General features: G+C 38.7%; 2 protein-coding genes across 3 annotated transcripts in view; one reads left to right on the top strand and one right to left on the bottom strand.

Annotated features, from left to right (window-relative positions):
- FAM117B (family with sequence similarity 117 member B) overlaps positions 1–17079 on the top strand; it is a 192067-nt gene that overhangs the window by 60538 nt on the left and 114450 nt on the right. The gene's annotated exons all lie outside the window — the stretch shown is intronic.
- Positions 13228–15429, bottom strand: LOC118985812 (T-cell surface glycoprotein CD1a-like). Its single transcript, XM_037044678.1, has 4 exons — positions 15287–15429; positions 14584–14847; positions 13852–14130; positions 13228–13631 (listed from the first exon to the last, which is right to left on the bottom strand). Exons 1-4 carry the CDS (start codon positions 15345–15347, stop codon positions 13228–13230), a joined length of 1008 nt encoding a protein of 335 aa, XP_036900573.1. The 5' UTR covers positions 15348–15429.

Genomic DNA, 17079 nt, shown 5'->3' with positions numbered 1-17079 from the left:
CCCATCAGACTGTCAGCGGATTTCTCAAAAGAGACCTTACAGGCAAGAAGGGGCTGGAAAGAAGTATTCCAAGTCATGAAATCCAAAGACCTACAGCCAAGATTGCTTTATCCAGCAAAACTTTCATTTAGAATGGAAGGACAGATAAAGTGCTTCTCAGATAAGGTCAAGTTCAAGGAGTTCATCATCACTAAGCCCTTATTATATAAAATGCTAAAGGAACTTATATAAGAAAAAGAAGATGAAAAATATTAACAGTGAAAGGACAGCAAACACACAGTTATTAACAACCACACCTAAAAGAAAAGCAAACCAAGAAGATAGCTAGATCAGGAGTGGAACCATAGAAATGAAGAACACATGGAGGGTTAGAAACAGGGGGGTGGGAGGAGGAGAAGGGGGGAGAAGGCACAGAAAATAGCATAGATGGTTGGCAGAAAATGGATAGGGGGAAGGGCGTGAATAGTGGGGGAAATATAGAATCTAAAGAACTTGAGACACATGGTTATAAACTAAGGGGGGGAGAATGGTGGGGGAGGGAGTGTGCGGGTGGAGGGGAATGAAGGGGTGAATAGAACAACTGTAATGGTATAATCAATAAAATACATTAAAAAAATAAATAAAATAAAATGGTCAATATAAGTTCAGAGTAGATAATGAATTTGGAGGAGGACAAGATTCGAGGCAGGAAAACCATTTAAGAGTGGGATTTATCATTTAAGTATGAAATGATGATGGTAGCCTAAAGTAAGATAGAAGGTATGAGCAGGAGATAATGGACAAACTTGATTGATACTTAGAAAGTAATGATTTATGCTTGCTGCATATATTGCAAGGACTTGGATTTTTTTAATCCTTATCCAGGGATTTGTTTGTTAATTTTTAAAGAGAGAGGAAGGCAGGAAGGGGTCAAGGGAGAGAGAAATATCAGTTGGTTACTTGCCCCAATCAGGGATCAAACCTACAACTGTTTGGGGGTTTTTTGTTAGTTTCATTTTTGTTTTTCCATGTATGGGATAATGCTCTAACTGAGCCACCTGGCCAGGGCTAGATTTTGATATATTAGCATTTAGTCCTTATTTTCAACGTAGGGATTGTTATCTCCATTTAACAGACAAACAAATTAAGGCCCAGAGAGGAAATGGAGAAAATAGGACCCTTATGTTCAGGGTAGAGCAAAACTAGGTTTACAGTTGTGAGTATGCACAACACAATTTATTCTTGTATTGTTATGTGTTAATTATTTTATTATTTCCCATACAAACAACTGTAAATCTGCTTTTTCCCCACACTGAATTGCTGATAGGAATGTGAGATGGTGCAGCCACTTTGGCAAACAGTCTCACAGTTCCTCAAAAGGCTGAACATAGAGCTAATGTATCACTAGCACTTCCTTTCCAAGGTATGTACCCAAGAGGATTGAAAACATATGTTCACATAAAAACTTGTTCAATAATGTTCATTGTGGCATGGTTCACAACAAAATTTGGAAACAACCCAAGTGTTTATCAACCAATGAATGGATAAAAAGGTGGTATAGGCATACAATGGAATATCATTCAGTCATAAAAAAGACTGAGGTAGTGACACATGCTACAACATGGGTGAACCTTGAAAACATTATGCTAAGTGAAAGAAGCCAGTAGCAAGACACATACATGATTTCACTTACATGAATTGTCTATAATAGCAACCCATAGACAGATTGTAGATTGGTGGTTGCCTAGAACTAGGAAAGTGGGGGAGGAAATACTAGTGACTCCTAATGGACAAAATATTTTTTTGGTGTGATAGTAAAATTAATTTTGGTGATAGTTGTATAAGTCTGTTCAATAACCATTGAAACAGCAAAGTTGTATGCTTTAAATGGGTGAGTTATATGGTGATATGAATTATTTTTTAGTAAGTTGTTATAACAATAACTAGCAAGCAACATTAAAAAACAGTATATCCAATACATATATAATAGTCTGGAAATCATAGATTAGATGGTTTGTTTAAAAAAAGAACCAAAAAGTAAACTGGGAGGCCATGTAGGGGTACAGAGAGTGAGCACAGGTGCTCTGAGGTCAGACTGTTTCAGTTGGGATGTAGGCTCTGCCACTGGTAGCTGTATGAAGTTTTTCAGGTTTCTGCATTAAAATATTACCTATTTTTGTGTTGTCCTAAGGATTAAATGGAACAGAATGTTATAAATCACTTAATGCAATTCTTGGATATAAGAATTGCTTGGTAAATCTTAGACTATTTGAGATGAGACAGCACCTTAATATAAAAGAAGTACTGTAGGTTGAGTGTTCCACTAAGATTCTTTGCCATTTTCTTATTAAACTTCTTAAAAATGTTATTATCAAAGTATTTATGTGCTTATTTCAGAAATTTTAGAAACAAAAATTATTAAACAGAAAATTTATATCTCACTTAAGTTCATTTAAAAATTTCTCTAAAGATTTATATTTTATTTATTTTCAGAGAGAGGGGAAGGGAGTAAGGAAGAGGGGGAGAGAAACATCAATGTGTGGTTGCCTTCTCCAGCGCTCCCCACTGTCGACCTGGCCTGCAACCCAGGCCTGTGGCCTGACTGATAATAGAATCATTGACCCTTTGTTTTACAGTCTGGTGCTCAAACCACTGAACCACACTAGCCAGGGCTGATGTCATATATATATTTTTAAAATTATTTGGTTAAGAAGTTTAAATACTTTGGAACCTCTTTAATTTTTTTCTTTATAGCCTTTCTAAGTTATTACTGTTTTGGGTTAGGGTTTCGTGTTATGTAGAAAACTATTTTTACTGGGAAATTCCTTTGATATCCTTTAACAATTAAGGGATAGTATTGCTCTTCTGGTAAGTCATATAATCTACAACCACTAGTTAACAAAAGATGTTTTTCTTGGGCATACCATGAATTTTACTGTTAGAAAAGAATTCTCACTTACATTTTTGAGTGGTTCTTTCCAGGGAAATTCAGAGGGGAATTATTTGTAGTGAGGGATAAATGCTGCTAAGGTTCTTGGGAGAACAGAATTCTTCACCTGTTACTAGTTTCTAAGACTGACTAAGCCCTCAGAAGCTTAAAATGTCATATTTTTAAAGAGTACTTAAGTAAATAGTTTCATTAGAAAATATAGCCAACCCATTTTGGAATTGTTTGATTGAGGATTAGAGTCCATCTTAGCAGAAGAGTGGGAGAGTCCAGCATTTTCATAGCCACATCAACTAATTTCAAGGTAAGAATTAAAAAATCATGTAGGAGTTTTCTGGCTCTTTGTTAGTAGCCTCCAGGAAGAAATTCCTTTTATAATATTTTCTTGTTTCTTCATCTGGGCAGGGGACAGTATAGATTGAAAATAGTCTGGGAGGATTTGAGAGTAAAGGAATTGAGCTATTGAGTGGTTATCTTCCTGGCACTGAAACCCTGGGTTGGGGGCCTGATGTGGGGCTGGGCCCTCTTGCTCCTCAGAAGGGATTTCTGCAGCCAGAATATCACTACTGATTTTCAACTGCCACACATGGATGCGAGACCAGCTCATACTGCATCTTTGCCTTTCTTACAGTCTTGATGTGGTTGCTTCTATGTAATTTTGGTTACAGGACTGCTGGTCAACTAGAATTCAGGCAGTACTCAGTGCTGGTTGTTCTGTAATTTAGTTGTAACTTTGATGTGGTCATGGGAAGAAGTGAATACAGCTACTGCACCACCTTGACCACCTTTATCAATCTTTTGTTTTGCTTTTTATTTTAACTTTTAGTGTTTTGAAATTAATTTTCTGTCATGTAATTTTAAAAAATTAGTTCTGTTCTTTTTTCCAGCTTCCTCAATTAAAATCTTAGCTCATATGTTTTTAGTCTGTCTTACTTACAAATAAATGCTTTTAAAGCTGTAAAATCTTGTATATGTGTCACTTTAGAAATATTTATGAACCAAAAAAAAAAAAAAGAATTGTGCTCACCTATGTAAGAACAATGCACGGTAGTAAGATTGCAAAAACTAATTTTTCAAAAGATTTTATTTATTTATTTCTTGGAGAGAGGGGAAGGGATGGAGAGAGGGGGAGGGAAACATCCATGTGAAAGAGGTACAGTGATTGGTTGCCTTTCACACGCCCCCTACTGGGGACTTGGCTGGCAACTCAGGCATATGCTCTGCCTGGAATTGAACCTGCGATCTTTTGGTTTGTAGGCTGGTGTTCAGCCTAGTGAACCACACCAGCCAGGCACAAAAACTAATCTTTAGTGACCATTGTTTTAACATCTCAGACTGTTTAAAATTAAACAAAAGGAGAAAGCAGAAGTGTGTGAGCACAGAGAAGCACTTATTTTACAGTCCATGTCTGCATTCCCCTTCAGACGCTGAGGCACTGCATGTACAGATCACCACAGAAAACTGAACAACACATAAATACATTGTTCCTGAAATTTATAGGCACCACCAATTTTCACATTCACCAATACGTGTTCCAACCCCAAATTAAAATCACACAGAAAGTGAATTTCAAAGGGAGAATGGTTAGTACTAATTTTTATGACATATGATATGAATTAATTTTTCTTTTACTCCTACTAAAATTTCTTTGAATCTTTTGCTCCTGCCTGTGATAAAACATAGTTTGTATATAGATGTGGCCAGGTCTGTTGTAAGAAGGAATTTCCCTCCCATTGTTTTTTACTGAAGTTGTGCATCCTAAAAAAAATCATTAGTTCTCTTTTAATCTTTCTTTCTAGAATGAGAAATTTCTTATAAACTTGTAGTTTACTGCAGACTTGACCAGTTAAGCTTCCTCTTACATGAGTATAATAAAAAGATTTTTTAAAAGATCATCAGAAACATTGAAAATCGTTAATGATTAAAGAATTTAATTAAATGATTATAATGCATTAATATAAATATTTATAAATGTGATGATGCAATGATGTGTTAAACCTCTTATTTACAAAGCTGACTGTAGCTATCCGGTCACATTGGCTGAATTTCTTTCCAAAAAAATTTTTTACATGCCATTAAAAAGTTAAGAACAAGATTAAAATCTGATTTATACATTAGAAAATCATCAAATACTAACTTAAACACTTGTACTATTTAACACAACTTTACTTTTAAAATATTTTATCTTTACTCTTGGGTCAAATTACTTTTATATCAAATAATCAGGAGATGGGACACAGATGGGGTGCCCACAATACCCAGTACCTAACATAGTTTCACAAATGGAGTGATTTTGTCATCATTCACTTACCCACCACTCTGGTCTACCCACTAATTCGGAGAATACAGCCATCTCATTTCATCAATGAGAAATTCTAGGAGGTTTATATATCAGCTTGTGTTGTCTTAAGTTTGGTTATGAACCTGCCTCACATTTGATACTAAGGTCTATCCTTTCTTTTTTTTTTTTTCTGAAAAGATTTTGTTCATTTATTTTTAGAGAGAGGGGGAGAAACATTGGCCCCCAACCCAGGCATGTGCCCCGACTGGGCTTTGAACCAGTGACCTTTCCATTTGCAGGCTGGTGCTTAGTCCGCTGAGCCACACTAGCCATGGCAGGGTTTATCTTTTCTTGAGGAGTCTCAGTAATGGAAATTACTGTTCCCTAAACTTGAGCCCACTGTGGGTGAAACAGAGTTTTAGTTTAGGAAACCAACAGGAGTGTGTGTTACGAGATGGGAAAGCTCTATATTTATCCAATGTGGAGGTTGACAAAACCCACCAATGGTAGGAAAAATAATATTTAAAAAAATAACTTGGTAACCTGTAATGCTGAAGAAGAAAAGCTTGAAAGGTTTCTGAAGTTTGACTCCAGGTTATTAAATACCAAAAAAGGAACAAACTTAGAGGAAGACATATTTTATATTTTAAATTCCTGGAGACAGCTGCTTCTCATATATTTAGATCAAGTTTCAGTGAATATATTTATGATACAAATAGTAAAAGCTGAGTATGTAAGGAATGGATGAATGAATGAATGAACAAAAGAAACAAACTGATTGTTGCAGGAGAAACTCCATGGTAAATGCCTTGCATACTGATTATTTTTAACTGTCATCGTGGCAGCATTTTATGGTTTATTATATGCTGGTGCTAGACTGTTTTTTCATCTCTCTGAGAACACTGAAAGTATGTATTTTTGTCTCCATTTCACTGAAGAAAACAAGGAAGATCAGAGACTCTTTCCAGAGTTACTCATTTACCCAACAGCTGAACCAGTAGTGATTCCTTATCAGTTGTTTGTTAGAAACACATGCAAAGAGTTCAAGAAAGTGATTTTATGGATCTCATAGATAAACAGCAAGACAGTGTAAGAGTTTAACAGAATGAAGACGAAAGGGCAAGAAACCAATTTTAAAGAGTAAAGGAAAGAGAGAAGTAAAGAGAAATATTGCAAGTAAGAGCAACAATTAGCTAAGTTCCCCGAGGTTCATGTATATCATAGAGGATGTTTCTCTAACAAAGAAAAGAAAGAATTCTCTTGTTGGCCTAAGGTGATAAAGGGAATTAATGGCCCAACATAACTGAGAAGTCAGGGTCTCTCAGGCTTTAACTAGAGTTTACCTGAGACTCTTCTGTGGGTCTCTTGTCTCTGACTTTTTAAAATACGTTTGTTGTTGTTGTTTGTTGTTTTCAGCTTTATTGAGGTATAATTGATGAATGAAAATTTATATATTTAAAGTCTACAACTCAATGTTTTCATTTATGTATGTGCTGTGAAGTGATCATGACAAGTTAGTGAGCATGATCATTATCTCACATAGTTACTTGTTTAATCTCGTTTGTGTTGAGAACACTTAACTTCTACCCTCTTAACAAATTTCAAGTACATAATTTCTCTGCCTTGATTGTATAAATTTATCCTCAGCTTGCTTCTCTGGTGTTGAAAAAATAACTTTAATTGTTTCAAGCTTTATACTTCACACCATAACATCCAGGACAAGAGGGAGCATTTCTTTTCCCTATAATCCATCACAAGAATCAGGCTTCATATAAACTGCAGCACCTTAGAGCAGATGCCTAGCCCTCAACCATCACTCTGAGCTAGGATTAGTGGGATCTGTATGGTGATTTGGCTTAAATTATAGGTTAGCAGTCCACCCTTTACCTGTCACATTGTCAAAGGATGCTTTTTCATGTTTGCCTTAGTCTGATCAGGTTCAAAGTATAGACGGGAGTGGAGTCAACCAACCCAAAACCACATGGCTGCTGTGCACTGGTGACAAGGTAGATTGGAATCTAGAGAAGCAATGAGCCAGCCTAATTCAGGTAGGAAGACTGCAGCAGTCCCACAGTGTGCTCTCCCTCGTCCCACTATTTTTACCTTTTCCCGCTCTCCCATCTCACTTTATTTTACAAAAATTTCAACATGCTGCCACCTACACTAGGTTCATATGGATGTTCTCCTTGCCCTGGTCCCCTTCTCTCAGCTCTCTACACAAAGTAAAACCAAGTCCCTTTCACCTAGTTCAACCCAAATCAGTTGCTATACTGAGCAAGTAAGATAGATGCAGCAATGAAAACAGTAAATTTGTGGGATCAAATAAAGAAGGCAAAGTTTTCAAGCTCAGAAGACAGTGATGACCTTTCTCTCCCCCACTACTTTATGCTCAATATGTCCCTGCTGCATAGCAAGTGCTTAAGAATTATTTTTGGAATTAATGAATTCTGAAGTGATTGAAATCCAGTCATGGATATCTCAACTTACACTGCCATTTGTGCTGAGGTTGAACAAGGTGACATTCTGCCCTATTTTTTCAGTTCTTGCCCTATAACCAAGTGTTCCTTTTGTGGTGTATTTAGTGCCCCATTTTCCCACATTTTTTGTCCTTTTTGTTGGTAATGTTAGTATTTAAAATATCCCGGAAGCATAGTGCTAAGGAGCTCTCTAGTGTTGCTAAGCACAAATAGACTGTAGTATGCCTTACAAAGGAAATGCATGTACAGATAGGCTTTGTTCAGGCATGAGTTATAGTATTGTTGGTCATGAGTTCAGTGTTAATAAATAAGCAATGCATTAAATCCAGAAAAAAGAAGAGGGGAGGCGTAGATAGACATCCTGTGCCTCCTTGCACAACCAAAACAAAGACAAAAAATGTAAAAACAAAAAACAAGCAGAAATGACAGAAATTGAACTGTGTAGAAGTCTGACAGCCAAGGAATTAAAGAAAAAACATTCCTCCAGACCAGTAGGAGAGGCATAAAGGACTCATGGCAATGCAGCTGCTGGAGGACTGGGGTGGGCAAGGCAGTGGCTGGTGGACCAGGTGAAGTGGTGGCTTGCAGACTTGGCTGTCCCACATTTGTGTGCAGATAAACTGGGAGGAAAAACTGGGGATCCAGACAGTCCACATGCCTTAATATACCAGCACTGAGAAATAAAGCCTCAAAACCTCTAACTGAAAACACCTGTGGGGTTGAGGTGGCAGTGGGAGAAACTCCCAGCCTTACCTGGTCCACCAGCCACTCTCCCCAGAAAGGCTCACAGGGTCCCAGAACATACACAAACCACTTACCCAGAAATCAGCACCAGAAGGGCCCAATTTGATTGTGTGTAGTGGATGAACTGACTCGCTTACCCCACCCTGGTGAATACCTAAGGCTCAACCCCTTATCACATAACAGGTGGGCTGAGACCCCCCAAAAATGGCCCAAAGAAAGAACAGTTCAATGCTCCAGAAACAATACAACTAAGTGATGAAGAGAGAGCCAACCTATCAGATGCACAGTTCAAAGCACTGGTTACCAGGATGCTCCAGGAACTCACTGGGTAGTGCAACAGCATGAAAAAGACCCAGGCATCAATGAAGATTGCATTATATGAAATAAAAAAAATCTACAGGGAACCAACAGTGATGGGAAGGAATATTCAACCAGAACAGAATAAAGAAACAAGAATTCAAAAAAATGAGGAGAGGCTTAAGAACCTCCTGGACAACCTCATATGTTCCAACATTCAAATTATAAGGGTGCCAGGAGGAGAAGAGGAAGAGCAAGAACTTGAAAACTTATTTGAACAAATAATGAAGGAGAACTTCCCCAATCTAACAAAAGAAATAGACTTCCAGGAAGCTCAGAAAGTCTCAAAGAAGTTGGACCCAAGGAGGAACACACCAAGGCACATCATGATTAATTAGCCAAGATTAAAGATAAGGAGAGAATCTTAAAAGCAGCAAGAGAAAAGAAGAGGGTTACCTACAAAGGAGTTCCCATCAGACTGTCAGCTGATTTCTCAAAAGAGACCTACAGGCAAGAAGGGGCTGGAAAAGAAGTATTCCAAGTCATGAAAGGCAAGGACCTACATCCAAGACTACTCTATCCAGCAAAGCTATCATTTATAGTAGTGCTTCCCAGACAAGGTCAAGTTAAAGGAGTTCATCATCACCCAGCCCTTATATAAAATGTTAAAGGGACTTATCTAAGAAAAAGATAAAAAATATGAACACTAAAATGACAACAAACTTACTGCTATTAATCACCAAACCTAAAAAACCACAAACAACTAGAACGGGAACAGAACCACAGAAATGGAGATCATATGGAGGGTTATCAGTGGGGGGGTGGGAGTGGGAGAGAGGGGGGAAGGTACAGAGAATAAGTAGCATAAATGGTAGGCAGAAAATAAACAGTGGGAGGTTAAGAATAGTATAGGAAATGGAGAAGAAAAAGAACTGATATGTACTACCCATGGACATGAACTGAAGGTGGGGAATGAGTTGGAAGGGCATGTGTAGGGCAGATGGGAATAAAGGGGGGGAAGTGGAACAACTGTAATAGCATAATCAAAATACATTTCAAAAAATAAAAATAAAAAGAGGAATTTGCGGACCTATATATGGAGCAGCTCACAACGTTCTAAAATAACATTTATAATGTTGCTATAACACTATAATATGTTATAATAAGCTAGGGTGAAGACAGGATGAAGAAGAAACTAGATTTGTGAATTTACCATATAATTGTTATGGGAGACACTCTCAGGAACTTGGTTCTTCTCGTAGACACAGTAAAGAATTACAGGCCATGGGGTGGGAGGGGAAGGGCTGTCAAGGAACATGTATAAAGGGCAATGGACAAAGCCAAAGGAGGGTAGGATCGAGGGTGAGAGGTGGGAATGAGTGGGGAAGGGGGAGTGGTGGTGGGGGGGGGGAATGGAGGCAACTGTACTTGAACAACAAGAAAAAAATTAAAAACAAAGACTTACAGGCCGGTGATCCTACTAGCAGCACGCAAGCAAAGTTTATTAAGGCTAAGTTCTAATAGGAAAGCAAAGCAAGGGTGGCAAAAGTACAGGCCTGGTGGCCAAAAGGGGTGGCCTGGGCCCCTCCAAGCCAGAGGCCAGCTGGCCAGGGGTCCTCCATGTGCCAAGAGAAACACAAGAGCAAGAGAAGGGAGTGAGTCCTTTGTTCTGAGGACTTATATCGCTGATGGGGTGGGGCAAAGAAGTTACATTTTGATTAGCAGGTAAAGGTGGTGCTGGTTTCCCCTGGAGAGATGTGACTACCCCAAAGTAGGTATGGGTGGGGGTCTGTTAGCTGAATCCTCATCTTGCTCCAGACTCTATTTGTTCATTTTGGATACATGATGGGAGGCAGGTCATTAACCAAAGTCGTTTATGGTTTTTGTTTTTCTTTGGGCACTGTGGACCCCTCTCTTTCTACCTGCCAGGCCTTGGAAGGCCTCAAGGTTTTCCTTTTCCCAGGTAGTGGAGATGATAGACACAGACTTTCAAGGGCTCCCGCCTCCTCCGCTATCATAGTTTCACTTGTTGTTTGGGACTCCTGACAGCCTTTTCGGACCAGGCTCAGGGCTGGGTGGGCTTTGGCTTGTAGCCTCCTGTAGTAAGTGCTTGTTAGATTGTAATGGAGAGGGCCCTGCCTTTATTTCTCCTATGGTTGTTCATTCCACCATAACATTCTCCCTCAAGTAATAATGACCCAAATCTATGGGGACTTTGGGCTCAGGGCTACTGGGTCAGTGGGTGAGACAAGTCTGCCCCCTCTTCCCTGCCTTGGTTTGCTCTCTATCCTACCTAACATAATGACCTTTTAATTTTTTTAAAAAAGCATAATAGACAGTACAGCTGTGTGGCTAAAAGTGAAAAATACTTGTAATTGCATTACCCAGGTTCGGGAAGATGTTAAACACTCTTGGCTGGTGTTTTAGTATTCAAAAAATACTACATACAGCTCTGGCCAGTGTGGTTCTGTTGCTTGGGCGTCACCCCACACAGGTAAAGGTGGCCAGTTCAGTTCCCCATTAGGGCACATACCTGGGTTGCAGGTTTGGTCCTGGTGTGTACTCATGCAATAGACAACTGATTGATGTTTCTCTCACATCAATGTTTCTCTCCCTCTCATCCCCCACCCCAAAATAGGTAAATAAAATATTTTCTTAAATACTGCATATAATAAATAAATAATTTGAAATTATGTATACATTAAAGACGGTGTCTTTAAACAGAAACAGACATAAAACAGAACTGTATATTCATTAGTTGACAAAAATGTTCTGACCAGAGATTCACAGGAAGTCTGTGTTTTCCCTAGGAGCAATGGATCAGCATTTATTAACTTAGTGTTGGCTGTGTCTTCAACACAACAGCCATAACTAGTAGGAATGTAGTGTGTGTACATCCTTTGCTTTGGTCTCACTTCAATCCTGACTATCAACACTCTGTTCCCTTTTCTTGAGCATCTTCTCCTTCTGTGACACACTTGCACTGCTGCCTCTCACACTGCACCTGTATCAGTGCTTCCCAGACTTTAATGTACCTAATGAATTCCTTGCTGATTTTGCTGAAGTGCGATTATGATTCAATAAGTCTGAGGTGAGGTCCAAGGATATAGATTTCTGCCAGCTCCAAGGTGGTAACTCTGTTTATCCCTGAACCACAGTAAATGGTGAGGACTGTATCCTACCTTTCTCTTTTTGTTTAAAATACTTGGAACAAACATTTCACACAAATAGGTCTCTGCAGTTGTAAGAATGGTTAGAAGCAAAATCCCGTTTCTCCTCAGGGACTCAGAGAAGTCACTGAGGAACTAGTAAAGTGTGAAGACTTTTAACAAAAAGCATAAAATGTCTCACCTATAACACACATCATGAAGATAAACTGTAAGAAAAGACTGTATATTGGGCATAAACTTAACACAGGTTTTTTATTGAAAGTGTACTACATATAGTTAATACACTTTATAAATAATTGATACAGACTTTAAGAAGATATAGACTTTGCTCTCAGAAAACTTAAAAACTTGAAGGGAAAAGGGACCTGCGTAGCTGCAACAAAGGATAAAAAGTGTAAACTCGGCAAAGTGTGCTGCAGTGTGGTGGGAGTTCAGACACTGCTTCCACTTGTGAGTCAGGGAATGTCCCCCAAAGAAGTGACATGTTACATGGGCCTAGATTCATTAATTTTCCAATATGCAGAGGTTACTAGGATCTCATTTTATCCAGAGTTAACATATGAGTTTTAAAATTTCAGAACTGGGTCAGAAAGCAAATCCTGCAAAATTACAACTGGTTTATATTAATAACAGACCATTAAATAAACATAGGTAAACAACAACAAAAACTGTACAAAAGCAAGTTGAAAGGACATGCTCACCATGCTGAGTTTTAAGTATGTTTTGAGTCCCTGGGCTGCTGGAATCTCTCCAAGGGAAGAAGATTGGGAGGAGGTTCGCTGTGTGTTCTAATAGGAACAGAAGTCCAATGCGCTATCCATTGCACCACGGAGCCACCTAGTATGTCCTAATAAGAAGAGAGATGGACGTTACTGTGCATGAGGTGGAGGTGAGAATTGAAGAGTAAAAGGAAAGGGACTAGGGAAAGAAGAATTAGGAGAGAGAGAGAGGAAAAAAATAAAGGACAACAACTAAGGAGGGGATAAAAGAAAAGGAAAGATGGGTACAGAAAACTCACCAGTGCTTTTTCAGCCAAAATGCAAGACCTGTCAGAAGAATCACCAGGGGTACCATCACTGCCACGATAATCCAGCCCTTGGAGATCGGATGATCTGTGGGTTCGGGTGCACACAAGGGTGTCATTTCAAATCCACCCCTTGTTTACTACATTTCCCTCATCTGCTTTTTTAAATCTGAATGTTCACCTTGCTAATCTCCTTTCTTCCTGTTTCTTCTGTCATTCCTCTTCACACATGAATCTTTCATCTAACCCTGACCATCTTCCTACATCTGTAGGTCTCTTACTTTCAACTCTTATTTATTGAATTATTTTCATTGAATTATTTTCCTTCTTTTGGGATTGGAGTCCATAAATTGCAGATTTTTAACCTGGCTCTTTGGCTCTGTTTGTGGACCATCTACTCCTATTCCCAGTGTGGACCCCAGTTTTTTCTTACCCAAGTAGAGGATGATGTCCTGGCCTTCTAGACTGCTGTGTGTCACCCGGCAAGATAGGCCAGCTGTCTCCGTGGCTTCCACATCCAAGCAAATCTGAAGATACCATGTCCCATCAGCATTGGGCAAGATATCACTTTGTTGAGAGCCCTGTTGTGCCTGTTCACCTCGCATCCACATAACCGAAATTGGCTTTGGGTAGAAGCCAGAGACATGACAAACCAGCAACAGATGGTGAGGACCAGCACTGGGGCCAGTGGACAGCCAGGCCTCTGGTTTGACTGCAGAAGACAGGAAAGACATTCAGATAAGGACTCTAACACAGACTTGGAGGTTCATATCTTCACCTCAGTTTAGACAGACATCCCTGTCCAACCCTGGGAATTCATCATGCATTCCCTCTTGACTCCTTATATTAAATTTAAAGGGATGGTAGGAAGGATGATTTTGTATTCTATTTTTTAGAATAAAAAATGATTGGGGGAAGGATATGGGACTGACCTTTCCTTTGGAGATCTGCCTTCCCTGCATCAAGGAGACCCAAAAGGAAGCGTGGGCAGGTGGTATTGATCATCAAGTGCAACATTTCGTTGAAGACAATGAACTGATTGAGTACTTTACATATCTGCTGAGCTCTAGTTCCACCCTCTAGAGATGGTACCCATGAACTGTTCTGGAGGCTCAGGAGCTCTGATCCTTGATAAGCAATGCACCAGAAGTCTGTCTTGATTTCTCCAGAGTGCAGCTCACAGCTTCCTATTACTTGTACCTCAAAGGGATCTAGAGAAAAGAGGTTGTAAATTACAAGAAAGAGGGAGTTAAAAAAGATGAAATGGGTGGAATCAAAAGAAGGAAGTAGAAGAGAGAAGTTTGGGGGATTAGAGGTAATGGAGCAAAGTTTCATTTTCTCAGAAGTTCAGAAAAAACATAATTGGTGATACTTGAAGGTGAAAAAATGAGTGAATTTTTTTCTTTGGAAATGGAAGGGAGTAAATTGTTGAAAGAAAATGCCTAAATTTTCTTTGGTGAGAGCAAGAGAAAAAGGAACAACTTAGTGTGAGAGAAATGTGTTTACAATAACTAGGGTGAATGAAATGAATTAGGTTACAATGAATGTACAAATAGAGATTGCTAAGGAGATTGAATGTGGAAAAAAAAACGTTATAAAAAACTCATTGAGACACACATACCCCACCCAACATTGCACTAGCTCATTTTGGGAATTGAACTTACATTCAAGCATCCATTCACTGGCATGGTTGTGAAGTAAATTCAGGAATTCATTGTGGTTCCATTCGAAGAAGTCTTCTATTTCTTTCACCTCCTTCTTGCTGAAGTTGCCATTGGACCAAGGCCGCAGGGAAATAAAACCACCAGAGTTTCTCTTCCAGCTCTTAATCTGCAACTCACCCAACCAGCCACAGCCCCAAATTTGGGTCCAGGAGCGGTTGTGTAAGGATAAAGTACTGATGACTCTGAAGATTTGGTCCTGGAAGGCTATTGGAACAACAACAAAAAAAAAGATAAGAGGAAAGAAAAAAAGGCATTGGAAAGGGAAGAGAATGAAGAAAGAAAAATGCCAGAAAGGGAAATATCAGAATCTGGAGATAAGGGAAGCTATAGTTACCTCAGCAGACATTCTCCTGCCCAGAGCCCCAGGCTTTATGGAAGGGTTGGGGCAAAAGTAGACTTACAGTTTTTAGAAGGAAAAACAATACAATAATTAATAAATAATAACACAAGAATAAACTTTGTTTCATATGCTTACAACTTTGCACAACCTTCAGAAAGCACAGGGTCCTAGAGTGATGCTGAAGGGATACTCAGAATGCAACTATGCTGACAGTCTCACTCTTCAGGTGTGTTCTGAGGACACCACACAGAGAAACACACACACAGCCTTTTGCACCCAGCTGGCAGTTGCTGGAGTTCTTACCATTTTCATTGTCACCACCTCCAAGGAGAACTGCTAGCAATGAAATTTGCAAAAACAGCATTACTGCACAGATGTTACTTCTTTCTCTCAGAAAAGTTTGTCTTTGATTTCTGTTTTAAAGAAACCTACTCACAATAGTTTTGTCTGACTTCCTTCTTCTAACAACACACAAACCAGCACCATCACCCAGTCCAAGTAAAAAGAAAAAAACAAAACCAACATACTCCTTCCCTAAACGCTAGTCACCAGTTAGCTTCTCATTTCTCCTCTAGTTCTGACTCTCCTCTCGGGCTTTCAGCATCTTCCCCTTGGTACCAGCCTTTATTCTGTTCACCTTTCTCTAATTCAGCTTCTATGGAATAAAGTTATGTGGTACTGAAAAGTCTTCTCGTTCATACAATAAATGCATAAAACTAAATGGCTTTCCAATTCCCATCTAATGTTCTTATGTCCCTGCTCTTTTCTGTTACTCTCCCCTTCTCTTGCCAAATTTAAATATTCTCCAAATATTCTCTTCTGTCTCTGAACCACCCCCCCTCATTCATTTGTCTGACATCTTATTGGTTGCTTTACTGATTTCCAGAATCTTCTGTGACTGCCTGGGTAACAGTATAAACTACTACTCCGTTATTCCTAGGGAAGAACCAGTAGCCATCACAGAGATCACAGAAACTGTGGAACACATTAGGAAAAATCTCTATTTGACTTGCATTGATGTATATGCATTGACCTGAGAGTCACTTAGTGCCTGCCTGGACACACTCATCTTCCATCACTCATGAACATACAGTTGTCTACAATGCACTCACTTTGTTCAAGAAGCTTTTATTCTACTTAAGAAGAAAACACAAAACCAAGAACTATAAATCTTGGTGTGCTGGGTTTTTTTTTAAAATATAGACTCCAGACAAAAACAAGCCTTTTTGAAACAATATTTTGTAAAGTGGCAACTCTTAACTGTTGCCCACTCAGAATCTGGACTTGAGTGGTATGCTGGGGGTGTTAGGTCTGTCTACCTCTGTTGTACTGGGTCCCCACCATCTAACAGAATGCCTGTTAAAGGTGGTCAACAAATGATTTTGAATGATTGAATAATTTGGCTCAGGATTCCAATTATTTTTTAATCATTCAGTTTTAACATAGTTTTTTTGAGTCATGAGAAGTCATTATTTGTGCTTCTACTTAGTGACATGGGCATATTAAACAGTTTTGTTTAGGAGTAAAATATATGCTAATAAAGATGAAGTTTATACAAAGGCTTATGATATAAATCTCCTATTACTTATATTTTAAAGATGTGGAAGTCACAGTTAAAAAAATTACTGTGTAGATTGCATGTATCCAAGAGATGCATTCATTACTAGTATGTGCTGATATGTGAAAAAAAATTTCTAATTGCAAACTTTATTTAATATATTTATGTAAATGTTTTTTAAAATTTTGAGTTAATATGTATGTTATTAAGCAAAAAAGTGTAAAAACATAAAGCATAAAAGTTTTTCTCTTTAAATAACAGAAACATTGATATTGCTAAAAAAAAAACAACCAAAAATGTCTTTAACATTAATCAGAATCTGCAATAGTTGGCTTTGCAAAATGTTTGTAACACTCATCACAAAAAATATTGTTATGCTCAAGCTATAAATACTTTAAAAAATGTTTTATTGATTATGCCATTACAGTTGCCCCATTTCCCCTCTTCATTCCCCTCCACCCTGCACACCCCCTGCCCCCATTCCTCCCTTTTAGTTCTTTTCCATGTGTCACAAGTTCTTTAGATTCTATATTTCCCA

The sequence above is a fragment of the Sturnira hondurensis genome, unplaced genomic scaffold, assembly GCF_014824575.4.
Source record: "Sturnira hondurensis isolate 20B ecotype Veracruz unplaced genomic scaffold, ASM1482457v3 Scaffold0004136, whole genome shotgun sequence".
Lineage (NCBI taxonomy): Eukaryota > Metazoa > Chordata > Mammalia > Chiroptera > Phyllostomidae > Sturnira > Sturnira hondurensis.
The sequence above is the reverse complement of the archived record's forward strand: the minus strand, read 5'-3'. Positions and strand labels throughout refer to the sequence as shown.

Bases quoted from the DNA above. Each gene is read 5' to 3' on its own strand.
- LOC118985812 (XM_037044678.1), bottom strand. From the start codon at position 15,347: ATGCTGTTTTTGCAAATTTCATTGCTAGCAGTTCTCCTTGGAGGTGGT. The intron at 14,848-15,286 runs GTAAGAACTCCA...TTGTTCCAATAG, and splicing joins AGGTGGTGACAATGAAAATG to CCTTCCAGGACCAAATCTTC. The intron at 13,632-13,851 runs GTCAGTCCCATA...TGTCTTCTGCAG, and splicing joins GGCAGATCTCCAAAGGAAAG to TCAAACCAGAGGCCTGGCTG.